Source organism: Calonectris borealis, chromosome 4 (genome assembly GCF_964195595.1).
Source record: "Calonectris borealis chromosome 4, bCalBor7.hap1.2, whole genome shotgun sequence".
NCBI lineage: Eukaryota > Metazoa > Chordata > Aves > Procellariiformes > Procellariidae > Calonectris > Calonectris borealis.
In genome coordinates, this window is record NC_134315.1 from 83,867,864 (window position 1) to 83,884,027 (window position 16,164).

Sequence of the window (16,164 nt, forward strand, 5' to 3'; positions counted from 1 at the left end):
TCTTCCCACAGAAACTGCCCTTCCTCCTCTGTCCTTCACCACTGCAGGGCTCCCGGCTTCCAGAGAAGACCGGCTGGCTGGGGCTGCCGGCCCCACCGCCTCCCGCTCCCTTCCCCAGCGCAGGCAGTAACCTCCCCGGCAGCGCCTTATCTGCTCTGGTGTTCGCTTTTCGCATTTGTTCGGTCCTAAAAGCCTTTGGACTCTGCGCCGTCAGGGCACGGCAGCCTCGAGCAGCAAACAAGGGGCAAACAAACTTCCCAGGAAGGAACGATGCAGTTCGCTCCATCGTTCTCCACAGCCGGCCACGTCCTGGCACCAGGGTTTGTCGTCTTCTGCTTTGTACTCCTTGATCTTCTCCTGCTGATACCTTGATTTCTGCAGATAGCGCAAGGGCCTGCGAGATGGGAATGCAGGCTCCTGAGCGTGAGGCCTGACAGGAGATCGCTTTTCTGAAGGAGATTTGTAAACTGTACTTATGTCTTCAGCTGTCGGCGTCGAGCTGCTCTTGGTCTGGACAGCTGGAATTTTGGGCCTTTACAGCTCTGTGTGTGTTTGCCAAGGGAGGATTTTTACCAGGAAGCCTAGAAAGAGCTTGCATGGTAACATTTATTAGTGGAGGCGTAAGCAAGACCGATCCCTTCTGCGTGCTTTTCTGCCGCCTCGGCTATTAAACCGCACCGCATGCATTTATGGAGTTGGCTGGCTGAGAAGGGAGAGCTTGGCTCTGGGGAACGCTCTCATTGAGTCTAAACGAGCGCAGGTCCCAGAGGCTGTGCGTTCACCACTTCTCACTGGGAAGTCACGATCCTGCATGGATCTATCTAACCCCGATATTTTCCCTTCCTGCCACCCTTGTCTTGTTGCAGAGACAATGATTTTGACTACTTGGAGTTTCGTCTCTGGATCGGCCTTTGGTCAGCCTTCCAGTGTCTCATTCTCGTCGCTACCGATGCCAGCTTCCTGGTCAAGTACTTCACCCGCTTCACCGAAGAAGGTTTTTCCTCCCTTATTAGCTTCATCTTCATTTACGATGCTTTCAAGAAGATGATCAAGCTGGCAGATCATTACCCGATCAACTCCGAGTTCAAGGTGGACTATATCACGCATTACTCTTGTGCCTGTGAACCATTAGATCCAGGTAAGAGAATGTTTAATTAGCTCTCCAGTTTGCAGATAGGAATTGCATTTGCTTTCTTTTTGTATTGTGCTGCAGTCCAGATAATAAACAAGTAGATTAATCCTTCTTTATCAGTTGTCTTCAGATATCCTATCTTAGCCTTATTTTGAAGCTGAGGGGTGAATTCCACCCTACACGCCCACTGGAATGTCTTTATAGCTGACCTTCCTGCGGCTCCGCGTGTGAGCATCATTGCCAGCGGAGAAGCTGTCTCTGTACCCCTGTCTCCTTGCATCCCTGCGGCTGTTAATTCTGACTGGCATTCCTCTGAGAAGTCTGTGAAGGGGCAGAAGTGGTGGCCAGGTCACTGCCACGGTGCTCAGGTCGCTCCTGGCATCCGCTGTGCCGTTTTGTCAAGTGCAGGAGCTGGATTTATTCAGGGCGTTACCCAAACATGGGTGGTTTTCCACCTCCTGGCTGCGTATACGAGTTGAAAAGCACAAACAGTTCCTCGCTAGAGCGGAAGGGAAGAGTATCCAACAGTTAGGCCTGTCGCTGGAGCGTGGGCTGCAGGGTAGGTATAGCCAGCATACGTATAGATCTGGCAACACAAGCAGGAACAAAAGGTTACAAAACCCAAATACAAACAGAAGTACGCTGGCTCGTACCGTTAGGGAAGCTGTGACCACTCCTAGGATCCTTCAAACAATGAGGAGTGAGTAAGAAACTTGGTTTGTGCTCAAAGTAAACTTCAGGTTATCTCGACATACCTGTCAAACAGGAAAAGCTTCTGGTTGCTGCTGGCTGCCTCTGTGCAAAAGGTGTTGGGAACTGGATCCCTAGGAGCTGTGTGCTTACGTTAGTGATTAAATGTAGGATCTCTGCAAGCACTTGGATGCTGGTCTAGTTCTGCTTCTATTGGAGTGGCAGGGTGTTTTCTTTTTTGGAGTTAGGACGATGGGGAATGGTCAATGCCGAATTGAAAGTCTCCACTTCCCATCTAAACGCCTACGGCACAGACCCAGTGCCCAGGGCAAACGTGGTGGTACAGCTGGAACGCGTAGAGGAAACAGAGCACGTGGCAGAAGCCCACACGTTCCTTCTCAGGAGGTTTGTGCCTGGAAATACGATGCTGGTCTTCACCTTTGTAAGCAAGCGGCGGGAGGATCACCATGTGTGGTTTGATAAAGTTCACAAACCCTCACTGCCACGGTTCTCTTTTCATCGGATTTGCCTCCTCGCCGGATGTTTGTTTCAGAAGGTAAAGGTGACCTTATCGTCACCATCTCCAAGTGCTTCTTCCTTAGCTTTTCAAGTAGCATTGAATAAACCTTGAATAGGAGGAGTGAGCAGCTAGTACTGGAGGTGCTGGCAGCAATCTGTCCAGGTAACCCTCTGGGACTTGGCTCCAGCTGCACCAGGCTCTCCTGGTGATCTGCGTGAGTCCGTGGCACAGATCTGCGTGAGTCCGTGGCACCTCGGGCACGAAGGCCAGCGCTTCAGAAGCTGCCAAAGTTGAGGGAGAAGACTGGAAACAGCAAACTGTCCGGGAGCGGAGCAACTAACAGAGTGATGCCATGTTGAAACTCGGTCCAGGACAAGCTCAAAAAATAATTCGAGGCTTCTGTGTGCGAAGCAGCAAGTGCTGGGGCTGCAGTATTGGCAGAGCAAGTGGCACGAGCTGGGTCCTTTGGCTGTTCTCATCCCTTGCTTGGTGCCTTGTCCTTCCATGGTGGATTTGATGCACAGAAGCAAGGAATTTTCCAGAGGAACAAAGGGCAGTTAAATAGCTGCTAGCATGTCAGTCCTGACACTGACAGTTTGGCCTTTGACGGGTCTGAAACACAGCGATGCATGGGTCTGTATAGCTGTGTCTCTGCATAAACCCAGACAGCATCCGTAAGGAAAAGACAGCACAGATGTAATTCCTGCTCCTTAAATAAACAGATTTCCACATCAGCTGCTCATCACAGCTACAGAGGAGGTTTTCTCTCTTACCACGCAATAGTAAATCAGCAGCAAAGTAGCGGGCAACAGCCAGGACAGAGTCTAAGCCAAACGCTTTCAGAAGGGGGCCCTGCAGCCTCTCCGAGTTTGCTCGTTCGTAAAGATAGCGCCTTGCTCTGTGTTCGTGCTCATAGCCGCGCAGTGGGAGTCCGGCTGCAACGTAGTGCTACTAAACGTACGTGGCCTTGTTCTCCGTATCCTGCATTTTTTTTAAAGCCCTATAGAAGATGGCGAAGGAGAGGCAGAATATCATCCTTGCGTCTCTGGGGTATTTGCCGGCTGCTCAGCACGGTGTGAGTGAGCAGGGGGGCTCGGGAGAGGGGGAGTTGTGCCCTGGCAGCTGGGTGGGCTCTTTGTCCTTCGGCTCGGGATGAGCGCGCCGAGGGGCATGGCACAGCATAAGCTAAGCGAGGAGATCTGAACTGAACCCAAAGCAAGCTGCGATCCCGGCCGTGCAGTGACTGTCTTTGAAAGAGAGCTCAAGCCTCTAAGGTCTTGCAGCAGCGGGCTTTGTAAGCAGATACCAAGGGAGCATTAGGACATCGATTATCCTTTATGCTACCGTTTCCTCCCTGAAAGTTTGCAAGCTTTCTTCATGCGTCAGGAAATGGAATAAAAACACACACGGCAGATTAGCAGAAGGGGATGCCTGGTTCTAGGAATCACAGCGTAATGCGGTAGCAGGTGCTTTCTTTCCTCTAGTGCAGATAACGTCGGCTGCGGTTGGGGTGTTGTAAGCAGTGGTTGATAAGCTGTCGGGGGTTGTGCCGGGGAGGGGGGGAGGTTTGTTTGGGTTTTTCTCCCAAAGTAAGCGCAGGTAAAGCTTTGTTGATTTTTGTCCACCACAGGTGAAGCTGATTCTTCTTCCTTCATACTCTGATTCAGGCTTTTTATTGTTTGTTTTCATCTCTGTGTCATTAAGATTTGGCTCCAGAGTTTTAGCATCAGCCCTTAGCTTGCGTTGCTCGGTTTCCGCACTGGGCTCTGCCGACATTCCCACTTCCAGGGGCCTCAGAAAGCTGGGGAGCAGCGTCTCGCCAGCCCCACCACGCTTTCCGCAGGACCTTAAAATAATCCCTTTGAAATCACCAACAGGATTTGTGTGTGCTCTGCAATAATTACTTAGTGTGTCCCGCGGGGACTTGCCTTTGATCCTTGCACCTCCAGTCTGTGTCTCTGAGCTAACCCGCAGTGTTTTATAATGCGGATCAAGAAGTTAAAAGGCCAAACCAGCAGCCAGACCCGCGCTTCATCCACTTCCAGGAGCAATAGCATCCACGTAGCCACTGTTGAGCCAAAAGCAAAGCGTCAATGCAGCGTGCTTGAACGCCGAGGGGGCTCGACAGCCGCAGCGGAGGGGGCTGGGGGTCTAGAAGATTGCGACTCGCTGCTCTCTGCTCCGAGCAGTTTTTGGGTACTGACGTGACAGCGCGCAGCCGCTGGATGAACTGTCCGCCTTGCGTGTTTCTGCTCAGAGGGACAAGCTGCTCCATCCAAAAGGCCTTCTACCTCGTCTGTCAAGCCTACCAAGAGGGTTTGGACGTGACTGGAGATATGCTAGAAAAAGAACGTAGAGCACTCTGAGAGACATTTACTATCACTTCTCAAACTTGACCTCCTAAGAAAAGAATTGCATCGTTTCCCAGGCGCAGCTCCGTCCTCGCAGCGCGGCTTGCCGCTTGGCACAGTTGCCGCTTGGCACAGTTGCCGCGCTCAGGCGTTGCCCTGGGGGTTGCGGAGCAGGCTGCCCGCTCGGGGTGCGCAGGCGTCGCTGTACCTGGCCCTTCCGCAGAGATCCCTGCCGTCGCGAGGAAGATGCTGGCAGCAAAATCTGCAGTAATGCTTCGAGGCACAGCAAAATCCGTGTCTTGACAAGAGTCAAGGGCCCGGGAAAGATTGCCTACATATAAAGGTGTCCTACTACTTATTTAAACTCTCGTATGATTTCAGCAGTATAAAAGACAAATGCACTCACTCTTTCTCCAGCTAAACAAAATGTGAGCTATTCAATATTTTAGTACAACTTAAGTATTCTTATCAGACATAAAAGTACATGCAAAACCTAAATAAAACATGAGGACATAGTTGACAAGCCTCTTTTCAGGAGGGATTGCATTTCTAAATAAAATTTCAAATAAATGATTTCTAATCCCATCAAAACAAAAGGGAAATGTGTATCATTGTCAGAGTGAATGCTGCCCCTTTTGTCAATGAAATTACCTCCCTCCTGTTGATTTCAATTACTCTTTATCTTTTTTTTTTTCCCCCACTCAAAAAATGCGTGCTACATTCTGAAATGCATTTTGCTTTTCTGGGTATCTTTGGGGTTGTGCATTAATGTTAAATTAATAATTAGGAGTGTTCTGTAGATATTTATTTTAATCCAGAGATCATTAGAAAAATATTGCAAGACTATGAAATATTACATTGTCTGTCTGGTTTTCTGTATTTTTTTTTTACAATGAACTCCAAAAAAACCCCGGTTAGGTTGGAATTATGTTTCACTTAGCCTTTTCTTTCCATTTTTTAAATGATTGACGATTGAGTCTCTCTGAAACAATCTTTTGCTTTACTTGAGCAGAGAGATTGCAAACAGTTTGATGGAGTTAACAAATGATTTAATAGTTGAAATTTCCTTTCCTTCCTAGCCGTTTCGGCACCACGCTCACGGTATTCCTTTTTCTGTCCTCTCTTGCAGTTAATAGCTCGTTATTTAACGGGACAACGGTGCCGTCAGCCGATGAGCTCTTCTATACTGAGATGGTAAGTGCCCTTTGCGAGGGCAGGGATTATATGGTCTTTGAAGTCTGTAAGTGCCGAGCGTTCCTGCTGGGCCGTGCCAATAGATCAGGAATTGATCGCACGAAGAAAACCCTCACGCTGCCGCTCCCCCGTTGCCCGTGGCACTGTGAAAATGTGACACTGCTCCTTTGGGCACGCTCACTTGATCCTCCGAGCATTTCTCGTAGTGCTGCATAGGGAATACTGCGTGCACAATTTGATAACGGTAATTAGTTGCTAATAGCTGCCACTTCCTTGCGGTCATCTCTGTGTGTTGGCAGGATGCAAATGGTTCTCCCGGGGGATTAGTCAGATCCTGGTGTCCAGGGCTGTAATGGCAGGAGTGCTGTGGCCAGCCCTTCTTTTAGAAGGTCCTGTTTCCATCCCCTTCTTGGATTTTTCTGTACCTGACCCTGGCTTTTCCACATTTCACTCCGGTGGTGAGCTTTGGATGATGAGGAGAAAGAAACGGAGCTTGATGGGGTCAGATACGTTTGTGTTTGATGCAGGGAAGTAAGTTGAGACACAGAATAACAACTTTCTGCTGAAGAATACAGGTCCTATCTGTCTGTGTTTCTTTTCCTGTGGTGGCCACTCCTGTGTGGCATCAAGTGGCCCAGCAGAAAAGGAATGGTTTCTGAGCTGTCTGCAGGCACTAGGAGCGCGAGACACGAGCCTGAAGGCAAGAGCGTTGCCCAAGGTCCCCGAGGGGGTCGGTGGCAGGGTGAGGAAATGGAAGCGGGGTCTCCTGATGGCCAGGCTGCACCTCGCGTGGCCTTTACTGCTCCTTGCCTTCTCCACTGCCCCACCTCCGTCGGCTGGCTGCGGGCCCCGAGCGTCGGAGCTGGCTGCCTCTGGAAGGGCTGGAAACGAGGGCCTCCTTGTTCAGCTGCCCGCCACAGAAAATAATGCCGGGGGAAGTGAGAGCAGCCCCCAGCTCCCGCACGATGCCAGCCGTCGGGACGCCTACATCCACCCGGCAGGAGAAGGGTGCCCGTCGCCGCTTCTGTTCCGTTAACAGGAACAGCTCTTCTCGGGTTTTGTGGGTTTAGCATTTGATTGTCAGTCTCGGGAGAAGGGAGGCATGCGTAAGAGGAGGGCAAAGAACTGAACAGAGGCCTGGAGACACAAAAACGACCCAAGGAGTTGCGTTTGCAGGCTGTCCTTGGTTGGAACAGTCATCTCGGCGTCTCAGCCTTTCTCCCCCAAAACTCTCCTTCGCAACACCCTTCCTGCAACGCGGTGGGGCTGGAGGGGACTCCCGTCAGTCCTGACTCTCTCTGCCTGAGTTTGAAAAGAGCCGGGGGGCCACGCTCTCCCATGGGATGCTCTGCCTTAGCCCTGGTCCCCCCCAGCTTAGCTCTGTTTCCAGGTCCCTGTTTGGACGCCTTAGAGTTTCAAAGCAAAACAAGTGTCTGGGGACACACGACAGGGATTTTGGGAAGGGGAAGAGCGGCCCCAGTACAAATCCTGCCAGGCAGTTGGCAGGGAGGCGAAGCAAGGTCACACTGCGGGGTCTCCCAAAGAAGAGAGATGCCCTCTTCTTCCTGCTCTCTGATACCTCAAGCAGTAATCTTACCTCTCGAACACTCTCCGGTGCTTATTGCTGTAGATGTAAAATCGCAAAATGTAAAATACACCCTCAAATATCTGTTTTTCAGTTTATCTCCCTGCTTTGAAAGCCACGTTCACTCTCCCCTCTGTTGCCATCCTGAAGCTAGCAGTCAGGGCAGATCTGCAGAAATCCTCTTGATGGGGGACAAAGCGCTGCTGCTTGATGCCGCGGAGAGAGACAGTGCCGAGGGAGCAAATGTGGCAGCACCTTGTCAAACAACAACACAGAGCTGGGGGTTTTGTTGTTGGGTTTTTCCCCTCCAGTGTCAGCAAAATCATGCCTCAGTTCAGCTCTGGGGATTCACAACGTGCTGAGGAAGCCGTTTATTACACGCAGCTTCAGACCACAACTTAATAAGCATCCAGTTTGGAGGCATATGTGATGTGTTTTTGAAAGGACCCAAATGAACAGGATACTAAAAGATGCGACATGAGGCCGTGAACCTTTTGCCTCAGTGAGTACCTTACATATTTTCAAGATTTCTAATACAAGTTAGGGTGGGTTTTTTTCCCTACTTGAAAATGTCCCTTATAAACAAAAGGATATTTTGTGCCTTGCATTTTTGCCTGAAGAACATCCTTTTTCTGGAAAATTGCTTGTTGGTCTGAATTAGTCTGTGCCCACATTTGTGATAAATTCTCTATAACTTCCCTATTTGGAGTAAAATTCTCTTTCCTCTCTATGGATTTATTCCTTTTGAGTTACTTTAAAATATTCTTTCTCTCTGATGTCGTGGTTCCCAGGACTATGGTTTCCTTCATGGGCGTTTTCATGCAGAAAAGGAGGAGCAGAGACAATGTGATTCTAAAACTCCCCAGACTGACAGAATTTTGTAGGTACCTGAAAATACTTCAAATTTTTCTTGGTGTTAGCATATACTCTGTGCCTTCCCACGCTGCCCTCAGGCAGCGCTCTCTCTGCACACCTGGAATAGCCTCGCGAGCTCGCTGCTGTGCGCACGTTTATATTCTTGGCCTCTCGTGCATTTGGATTTGTTCTGTCCTCGTCCCTGCGCTGACCTGGTTATGAATTCTGCAGGGCAGGGAGGGGAAAAGCCCCTTCCTTGGGCTCTGCTTCACCACAAGCGTTAGGAAACAGATGATCATCTAACATGTCCGGTGCGGCTCTGGGTTCCACAAGGAGGGCTGAAATCCAAATAGTGCCTCCCTGTCCGGCCATCGCAGTCAGTCATCATTAGTAACGAGGTATTCAAATGAGAACAGTAGCAACTGAAGGAAATTCAAATGCAGGTTCTTACTTGGCAAGACTGTGGGGAAGAGACCCTCGGCTCTTGCTGAAATCAAGGGAAACCTTGGGACTTGGGGGTGTTGCGTTCAGTCGCAGCCCGTGAGCTGGGGCTTGAGGACATCTCTGCAGCTACGGGCAGGTTTTACCAGCTCGGCAGAGTCCTGCACTGCCGCCGCGCTGCCTCAGAGCCCTGGGGAAGGCAGGGCCGCAGGGGCATAGCAGGGAGAGGAGCTGAACCTCAGCATCCTTCTGACTGCTTGTCTGTAAAACAGGGATTTTGGTAACTCCAGCTGTGTGGGGGAGTGCGATGAACATTGAATATTTACAGTATGCACCAGCTTTTTCTTTGCATGTCCGGCATTCTGTGGGCACTGATAAACTGATGGCTTTTACAACATACACAGGGGGATCCCAGAACTGAACTCCATGCGCTCCACAACAGCTCGTTCAGCAGCAGGGCTGTGTGCTGTGCAGGGTTACTCAGCCTTCACCAGCGTAGCACCCCGTCCTTTAGCCCAGGGCAGTTGACGCTACGTGGTGGAGGTGCTCGCAGCATGTCCGAAGGACACCCAGTGACTGCAGCGCGGCGCCGTGCGTGCAGAAGCCTCCTGACGCCAGTGCGCATTAGGCAAGCTCAAGCCTTGTTTCTAGAAAAGGTCAAGGAGGGAGATTTTCTGCTGTGGAAACAGTCTGGTCTTGATCCGAGAGGAGCAGGTTTGGCGTTGCTTGCAGTGAACGAGCAGTGGGGAGTGGATGTAGAGGTGGTCTCAGGCCACTCCAGCTTCTCCAGGAGGTTTCCAACATTGCCTTTCCACTGGAGAAAATGCAGAGCGTGTTTGGCAGACCACAGCAGAGGTCAAAAGATCTCTGTCTTCTTTCTGAGGCCCAGCCTGTCCTCAGTTCCCAGGTAATACCATCCTCCGTCCAGGCTAAAATCCATTCTGTCTGCACACAAGCACAGGGATTTTTAGCCTCTGCTCCATGCCTCCCTTTTCCTCCCAGTATTTTTCCCGATGCTCTGTCCCCGTTCCTGTCCTTGCATGAGCACAGCTTTATGGAAATGTTCTCTCTTTTTCTGCAGTACAACACCACCATTGACTGGTCATCCCTGACAACAAAGGAGTGCTTGAAATACGGAGGACAACTTGTGGGCAACAACTGTGAATACGTCCCTGACATCACCCTCATGTCTTTTATCCTCTTTTTTGGCACTTACACCTGCTCCATGGCCCTGAAAAAATTCAAGACCAGTCGCTATTTTCCAACCACTGTAAGTATCTCCTTTCACCCTAGCAGTCTGTTTCTTTACTCTTCAGAGTGCAAAGATCAGCCTTCCGTTCGGTATAGCTGCCACACGCACAGGGAGAAATGCTGTGCGGGGAAGCCAGGTTGCATTGGTTTTGAGAAGCATGGTACTGGTTAAACCCAGGTTTGTCTGGGATTGCTTAGCTTTCACTCTCTCAATGTTTCTGGAGGGCACGGCTAAGGCAGCAGCAGAGCCAAAACGAGCCATAATCTGTCCTGGGGATGTGGCAGTGATTTTAAAGGTACTGACGACAACGCTTCCGAGGTGAGATATGCAATGATGTAGTTTATCAGCCTTAAGAAATCAGAAGAGTCCTTCAGGCATATGTCGTTTCAGCTGGCCATTGTCAGTGTCAGATACACAGCTTAGTGTGATGTGCTGACCCTGGGGTAGGATGCGTGGCGTTGTACAGAGATCAAGCGACCAAAAGGGGCTATTAATCGCGATATGTCTCCCTGCTTATAGCCAGAGGGAGTATTTGGGGAGGACAAAAGAAGCCCTTTGCTTTGTCACTGAGTAAAAGCAAGTAAGCGAGCTGTCCATATAGAACATAACAGAGATGCACCTTTGATGTTACCACATAGCGTTTGAAATACTCAGAAATCAAGGCAAAAATGTTGAACTCGACTACAGTCCATGTCTGGTCTACCTGTTACGGTAGGGAGCTAAAGCAGAAATTCCCTTTCTTCTCTGAGGATCGGATGCAAAATAAGGATGACCTGAAAAACCTCTGCATTGATTTAAACAAGATTTTGCTCAGACTTAGAGCCAGCTTGTACGCACCTCTCAGGTGCGTCTGCTTGTTTTGTCTCCCCAACTCAAGTCACCACGACACGCGTGCGAGCTGGCGAAAACGCCGTGTTTCTCTCTGAGCCCTGCCCCCCTGTTTTTGGCATTCTGACACACGGGGATTTATCCTGCATGGATGTTTACTGTTCTGCTGTGTTACAGTTGAACCTCTATTATTTTTAATAAAAAGGAAACAAATTCCATCCGGGCTGGAATGCAGCTCAGTTCATCTGTAACCATGTGAACCCGGGAAACCTGGAAGGAGCAACAGCTCTGAAAAGATCACACAGTTACGGACAAACACAGTGGGTCCTGCCCAGTTAAATTTCGGGGTCTGACCAGTGGCAGCTTTAAATTTTCATATTCCAATGACTTCAGTAGAGTTGCACTCTTAGGGCATGTGGAGGATTTAGCTGAGAAGCCTAGTTTGTTTTCCTGTCTGTTTAGGTTGAGTTATTACCTGAACAGAAAACAATGTAGTCTCTGCAGTCATACAGAACATCTCATCGTGTAAGTTTGGGTCTTCCCATCTTCTAAAGGGAAGTTTATGACTGTTTCCATTGTCTGGTGTAAAATACCATTTCTTCCCGTTCCCGTTTTTTTTAATCTGCATTGCAAAATCAGTCATATTGAAAGAATGGAGTCTGGGGATAACACAGTATTTTTTGTTGAAGCCACATACCTTAGGAATCCTGTAATAACACGAGAAGCTCGACTCGTGTCAAAAAAGCAGTCTCTGGCCCTGCATAGAAAAACATGAATATGTGGACCCTAAAGAATCAGAGATCAGAAGGAGACGGTTTTTTATATGTCTAAAAAAGTCACTATTTTTTTAGGTTTATTTGTATATGTTCAATATCTGTTAATATTGGAAGCTGATCCTGAAAAGTCTCTTCGGACACTGCTGCAGAGGCACTAGGTCTCCATACCAGTGGTTGTTGGCTGCTGTCGAACGTAACGTCAGTGAGACTGCCTTAAAGAATTCGTGTGGGAGTTTCTTACAAAAGCAGTTTTCTTTTTCCTTAGGCTTGTTTTCGTACTTCCATTTAGGCTTAATTGTTTGGCTTTCAGACAACGCAATAAAGTACCAAGGCACATTTAGGCAAATGGCACCAGACGTGACAATGCCCACCTTTGTTTCTACGAAAGAAGAAATGATGAGCTTGGATTGCCACCAAACGCAAGCCTGGAGTATCACATAGAAACTAAAGCGTGGGTGAAATGCTGTTTCATAGTGCTAACTACTGTTACGATTTCAACTTCTGTTTCAGGCCCGGAAGCTCATCAGTGACTTTGCCATTATCTTGTCCATTTTGATTTTCTGTGGAATAGATGCCCTGGTAGGTGTGGACACACCAAAACTAATTGTGCCAAGTGAATTCAAGGTACGTCAATGTCAGCTTGTTTGGTGGCCTTTGGAGGAGGTTCCCTTTTCCACCCATCAGCCCTTATAAAATGACTTGCCCTCGAAGCAGGAGAGTAGTCAGCTATCTGGAAAGGACGGTGTTACTCAGATGGTATCCTTTCTGTTCGCATCATTTTGGTTGGCTGATTTATCTCCTAAATCCTGCCTCCGTACTTGGAACCTTTTGTTGCTGTTAACGGGAAGGGTAAAATTGTCGCAAACCTCAAGTCTCTCCCTGTAGCCCCATTGCTGGAAGTACAAGTGTATTTAGGATGTCATCACTCCTAAAGCGTGGCTCTAATGCAAGCTTTCCTTTCCTTGCCCTTAAAAGCCAACCAGTCCTGAGAGGGGTTGGTTTATCCCACCTTTTGGAGGGAACCCGTGGTGGGTGTACCTGGCAGCAGCCATCCCTGCACTGCTGGTGACTATCCTCATCTTCATGGACCAGCAAATCACAGCCGTCATCGTCAACAGGAAGGAGCACAAGCTCAAGGTGGGTGTGCTTTGTCTCTCGCACGCGTACAGAGAGCTGCCCGCTGCTTTTTCTGTGCTAGAGACGGAGGAGGGCCCGTGGCAGCGTTGAACGTACAGCCACCTCAGAAGCGTCGTTGCTGGTGTTTAACAACAATATTTATTTTGTTGACTAGCGTAGACTTTTTGCCAGGAAAACCGCTGACTCAGCAGAAAATCACGAGCGTTGCACAAACCGCATTCGCCTTCCTCCTAAAGCAAGAACCCTGTGCAGGGCCAGCTCGCAATGTCTCGTTCAGTAAGCACTTACTAATTTTGATTGCCTTCACCATCGTGCGGCCTGAAGCATTCCCACGTGAGAAGCTTTGGGATTGCTCCTCCCTTGTCCTTCGCAAACAGGTCCCATGGCAGGAATAGTCGGATTTCACAAAACCAGCCAGCTACCCCTTCCCTTCTAGGGGAAGGAAGAGGCTTAGACCCATCGCACCCTACCCACTGCTCATCTGGCAAAGACGTGGCTAGAGCCGGAAGAAATTAGAGCAGCCCTCCTTTGAGGGGCAGAACTTTTGTTTAAAGCCCCTTTTCATGTCAACATAAAACCAAAAAAGTCTCTTAAAATCTTTACAATATTTTGATCTTTCCTTGCAAGAGCTTCACTCTCCAACCGTAACATTGGAGAGTGGCAAAGGAAACTTCTAAGTACAGGCTAGTCAAAGCTTGTCCTGTCAAGAATACTGATGTAAACAACATCTAGCTGCCTTCATAACCTTGCTGCCTCCGCAATTCTATTCGTGGTAGTAGTACTGTCCACCTTAGCAGAGAGCTGGATGAAGTTCATTTCAGAATCTACTAGCCCTGACCCCAGAGGCGTCACTTGCCTTGGTAACTCTGCAAGACTGCGCCATCTGAAGAATTAGAAACGGAAAGAGGGTGCGCGTCTACCCACAAATGTGAAGTTATATGCTTGTCCGCTTTACACGTCCATCTGGCGTGCTCTGCTTTTGCAGCAGGAGATAAGAAAGCATTACATTAAACACAGTCAGAAAGTGGTTGATATCTGTCATTCTTGGTGTTTGCTTGCGTAGGGTGAAGGCATGCTGGCCCCTGTGCCCAGCAAATATGGTTATACCTGCTGCCAGAACTGTTCATTCCTTTAAAACAAGTCCCCGTGTCTGATGTGAAGGAACACCTAGGAAGGATAGGATGCTTTCCAGTGAGGATGCTTGGCAGACGTTCCTTCTGGCATTTTTTTCAACAGGGCATTCAGGAGGATGATTGGGGCCAGCAGAAGGGTCTGATCGCTCGCTGCCTTACAGCTGGTGTGCAGAACTGGGTTTTGGTAGTGCTGGTGCTTCCAAATGGCCACAGACTCCAGTTCTCTAGAGAAACTAGTCCCAGACTCTCAAGTCCAGCTAACTCAAACCTCTCCTCTAGCATCAAGTGACTCTTAACATCTAGTTATCCTCCTACCACCTTCCTCCCTCAAAGACACGGGCCTATTCCCTATCTGCTGCTGCTGTTTTTAAGGAGAGAAAGTTGCTTTGTGATTGTGGGCAGCTTTCTTCCTGCACTTCTGTCATAGGCTGTAAGGGGATACTTTATGAATCTGATGCATGGAAAGGAAAAGGAGGCTGGCCAGAGTGAGTCCACCAGGTCATGCATGGATCTGCAGAGAGTGCCCGTTTTGGGGAGCTCAGGCTTGCGGTGGGGATCGGCTGTGAGCTTGGAAGGGCCTCCTCTCTCAGGAGCTCTGCTTTAACCTGAGCCAGGATCTAATTTTAATTTGCACAGCACGGCGTTATTGCATCCAAGCCAAAATCTCTCTCACCTTATCACAAGGGGCAAAGCTTCTCTGGATCTGGACAAGCCCCTATTACTGTGTTTATCGTGTAAGGCGATCGCTGGCGGATGTTCCCGGCCATCGGCAGAACAAGGTCTCTTTGTATCGCGGCCATCCCTGAGCAGGCACGGCACGGCGGTGTGGCTGTCAGCCGCTCCGAAGGAGGTTTTGGGGCGCCGGGGTGGTCGCAGGACCCCACCTGTGGTGGGTATGGCCGGAGATGGCCCAAGTACGACAGCTGGGTTGGCTGTACGGTGCTGTAAAATACAAGCAATAAGCTGAAGAGGTTTGGGACATACCAAGGGCATAGCCACAGTTGGATGTTATTTAAAGAAAAGCTTTATATCTGCTGACATATAACAGCCCAGGATGTAGTAATGTTTTTAAAATAAACTTTCCAGACCGGCGCTAGGCAGTTTTTCATGCCTGTAGGGTTTTTCCTTTCCCTGCACGGTCAGTTCTATTGAAAAATATTAAATTCCTGTAAAAGAAGACTCTCCCTTCCTGCTAACGGGACACGTTTCAAATGGTCTAACCCGTGAGAGTAAAGACTCCCTCAAAACATGGGTAAACGCTGGGTCATTATTTAGATAGCTGCTTCATCAGTTATATTGAGAGCTGTTGGAAATGCGAACGGAGCTTTTACTTGAAAAAGAGGAGGATGTTTCAATTCTACGATCACTGTGGACATTAGACAACCGATGTGTGATTTAAAACTGTCCTGAGCCTGACCTGGAGGAGAAAGTCAGAGTAACAGGGAATGGGAAAGGTTTGTTGTGCACAGGGATGGTCTTACGGGGCTGGTTTAAAAAAACATCACTTTTTGCCGTATATCTGGGCAGATATATTCGATACTGTGCCCACGTCCTCCTCAAGGGGAGGCTAATCATTGACAGGGGCTCAGTTTTCGGTCTGTCTCCTGCACCTAACTAAGCAGACATACCATTTTCTTAACCACTGGAAGAATATATTCACTGTTCTTCCCCCACGAAGAAGAGGCTCCTCATCTCTTCAGCTTATAGGCACTGAACTATCAGGACCGGCTGTAATTTTTTAGTAACGAAGTATAAACACTCCAGCAAAGTACTGTTTAATATAAAAAATGTATTTCCTGCTTCCTTTGTTGTGGTGGCGAGCACATGCTTTTGTTTAATTGGGGGTTCTCGAGTCCGATCCTGCTAGTCTGCACCAAAAAACACCTCTGTGCACAACACCGACTGTAGGCCAAAAAAAGGACAGGCTTTTTTCTGCTAGTGCCTTGCTGAAGTGTTGGCAGGGTGTCGCTGAGTGCCCGTCCCAGTGCTGCCGGCCAGCCAGGGTAAGCAGCGCACGTATGAGGAAAACAATGAGGACTATTGAAGACGAGCTGGGTTGCTTTCCCTCCTGGGTCACCAAGTAGGTCCGGATCAGTTGTTCTTTCCAATAAAATTAAATTGAACAGGATTAGAAAAAGGTTAATCTTCTTTAAAATAGCAAACCTTAGAGATTTGGCTAGTGTTTTTCTGAAGATCCCTTTCTTTGGTGGCTCTTTTGTTTCTTCACTTCTTCTCTTGGCACTTCTGACTGGTGGATTTCCTGTGTTATT

The 16,164-nt window shown here is 48.9% G+C and overlaps 1 protein-coding gene across 2 annotated transcripts in view; it reads left to right on the forward strand.

The window, feature by feature from the left end:
* Positions 1–16,164, forward strand: part of SLC4A4 (solute carrier family 4 member 4) — a 240,622-nt gene that overhangs the window by 202,412 nt on the left and 22,046 nt on the right. For both annotated transcript variants that reach the window (XM_075150407.1, XM_075150406.1), the window contains 5 exons: positions 867–1,138; positions 5,823–5,887; positions 9,850–10,038; positions 12,135–12,248; positions 12,600–12,761. In XM_075150407.1, coding sequence (XP_075006508.1) covers positions 867–1,138; positions 5,823–5,887; positions 9,850–10,038; positions 12,135–12,248; positions 12,600–12,761 — 802 coding nt within the window. The remainder of the gene's footprint in view (positions 1–866; positions 1,139–5,822; positions 5,888–9,849; positions 10,039–12,134; positions 12,249–12,599; positions 12,762–16,164) is intronic.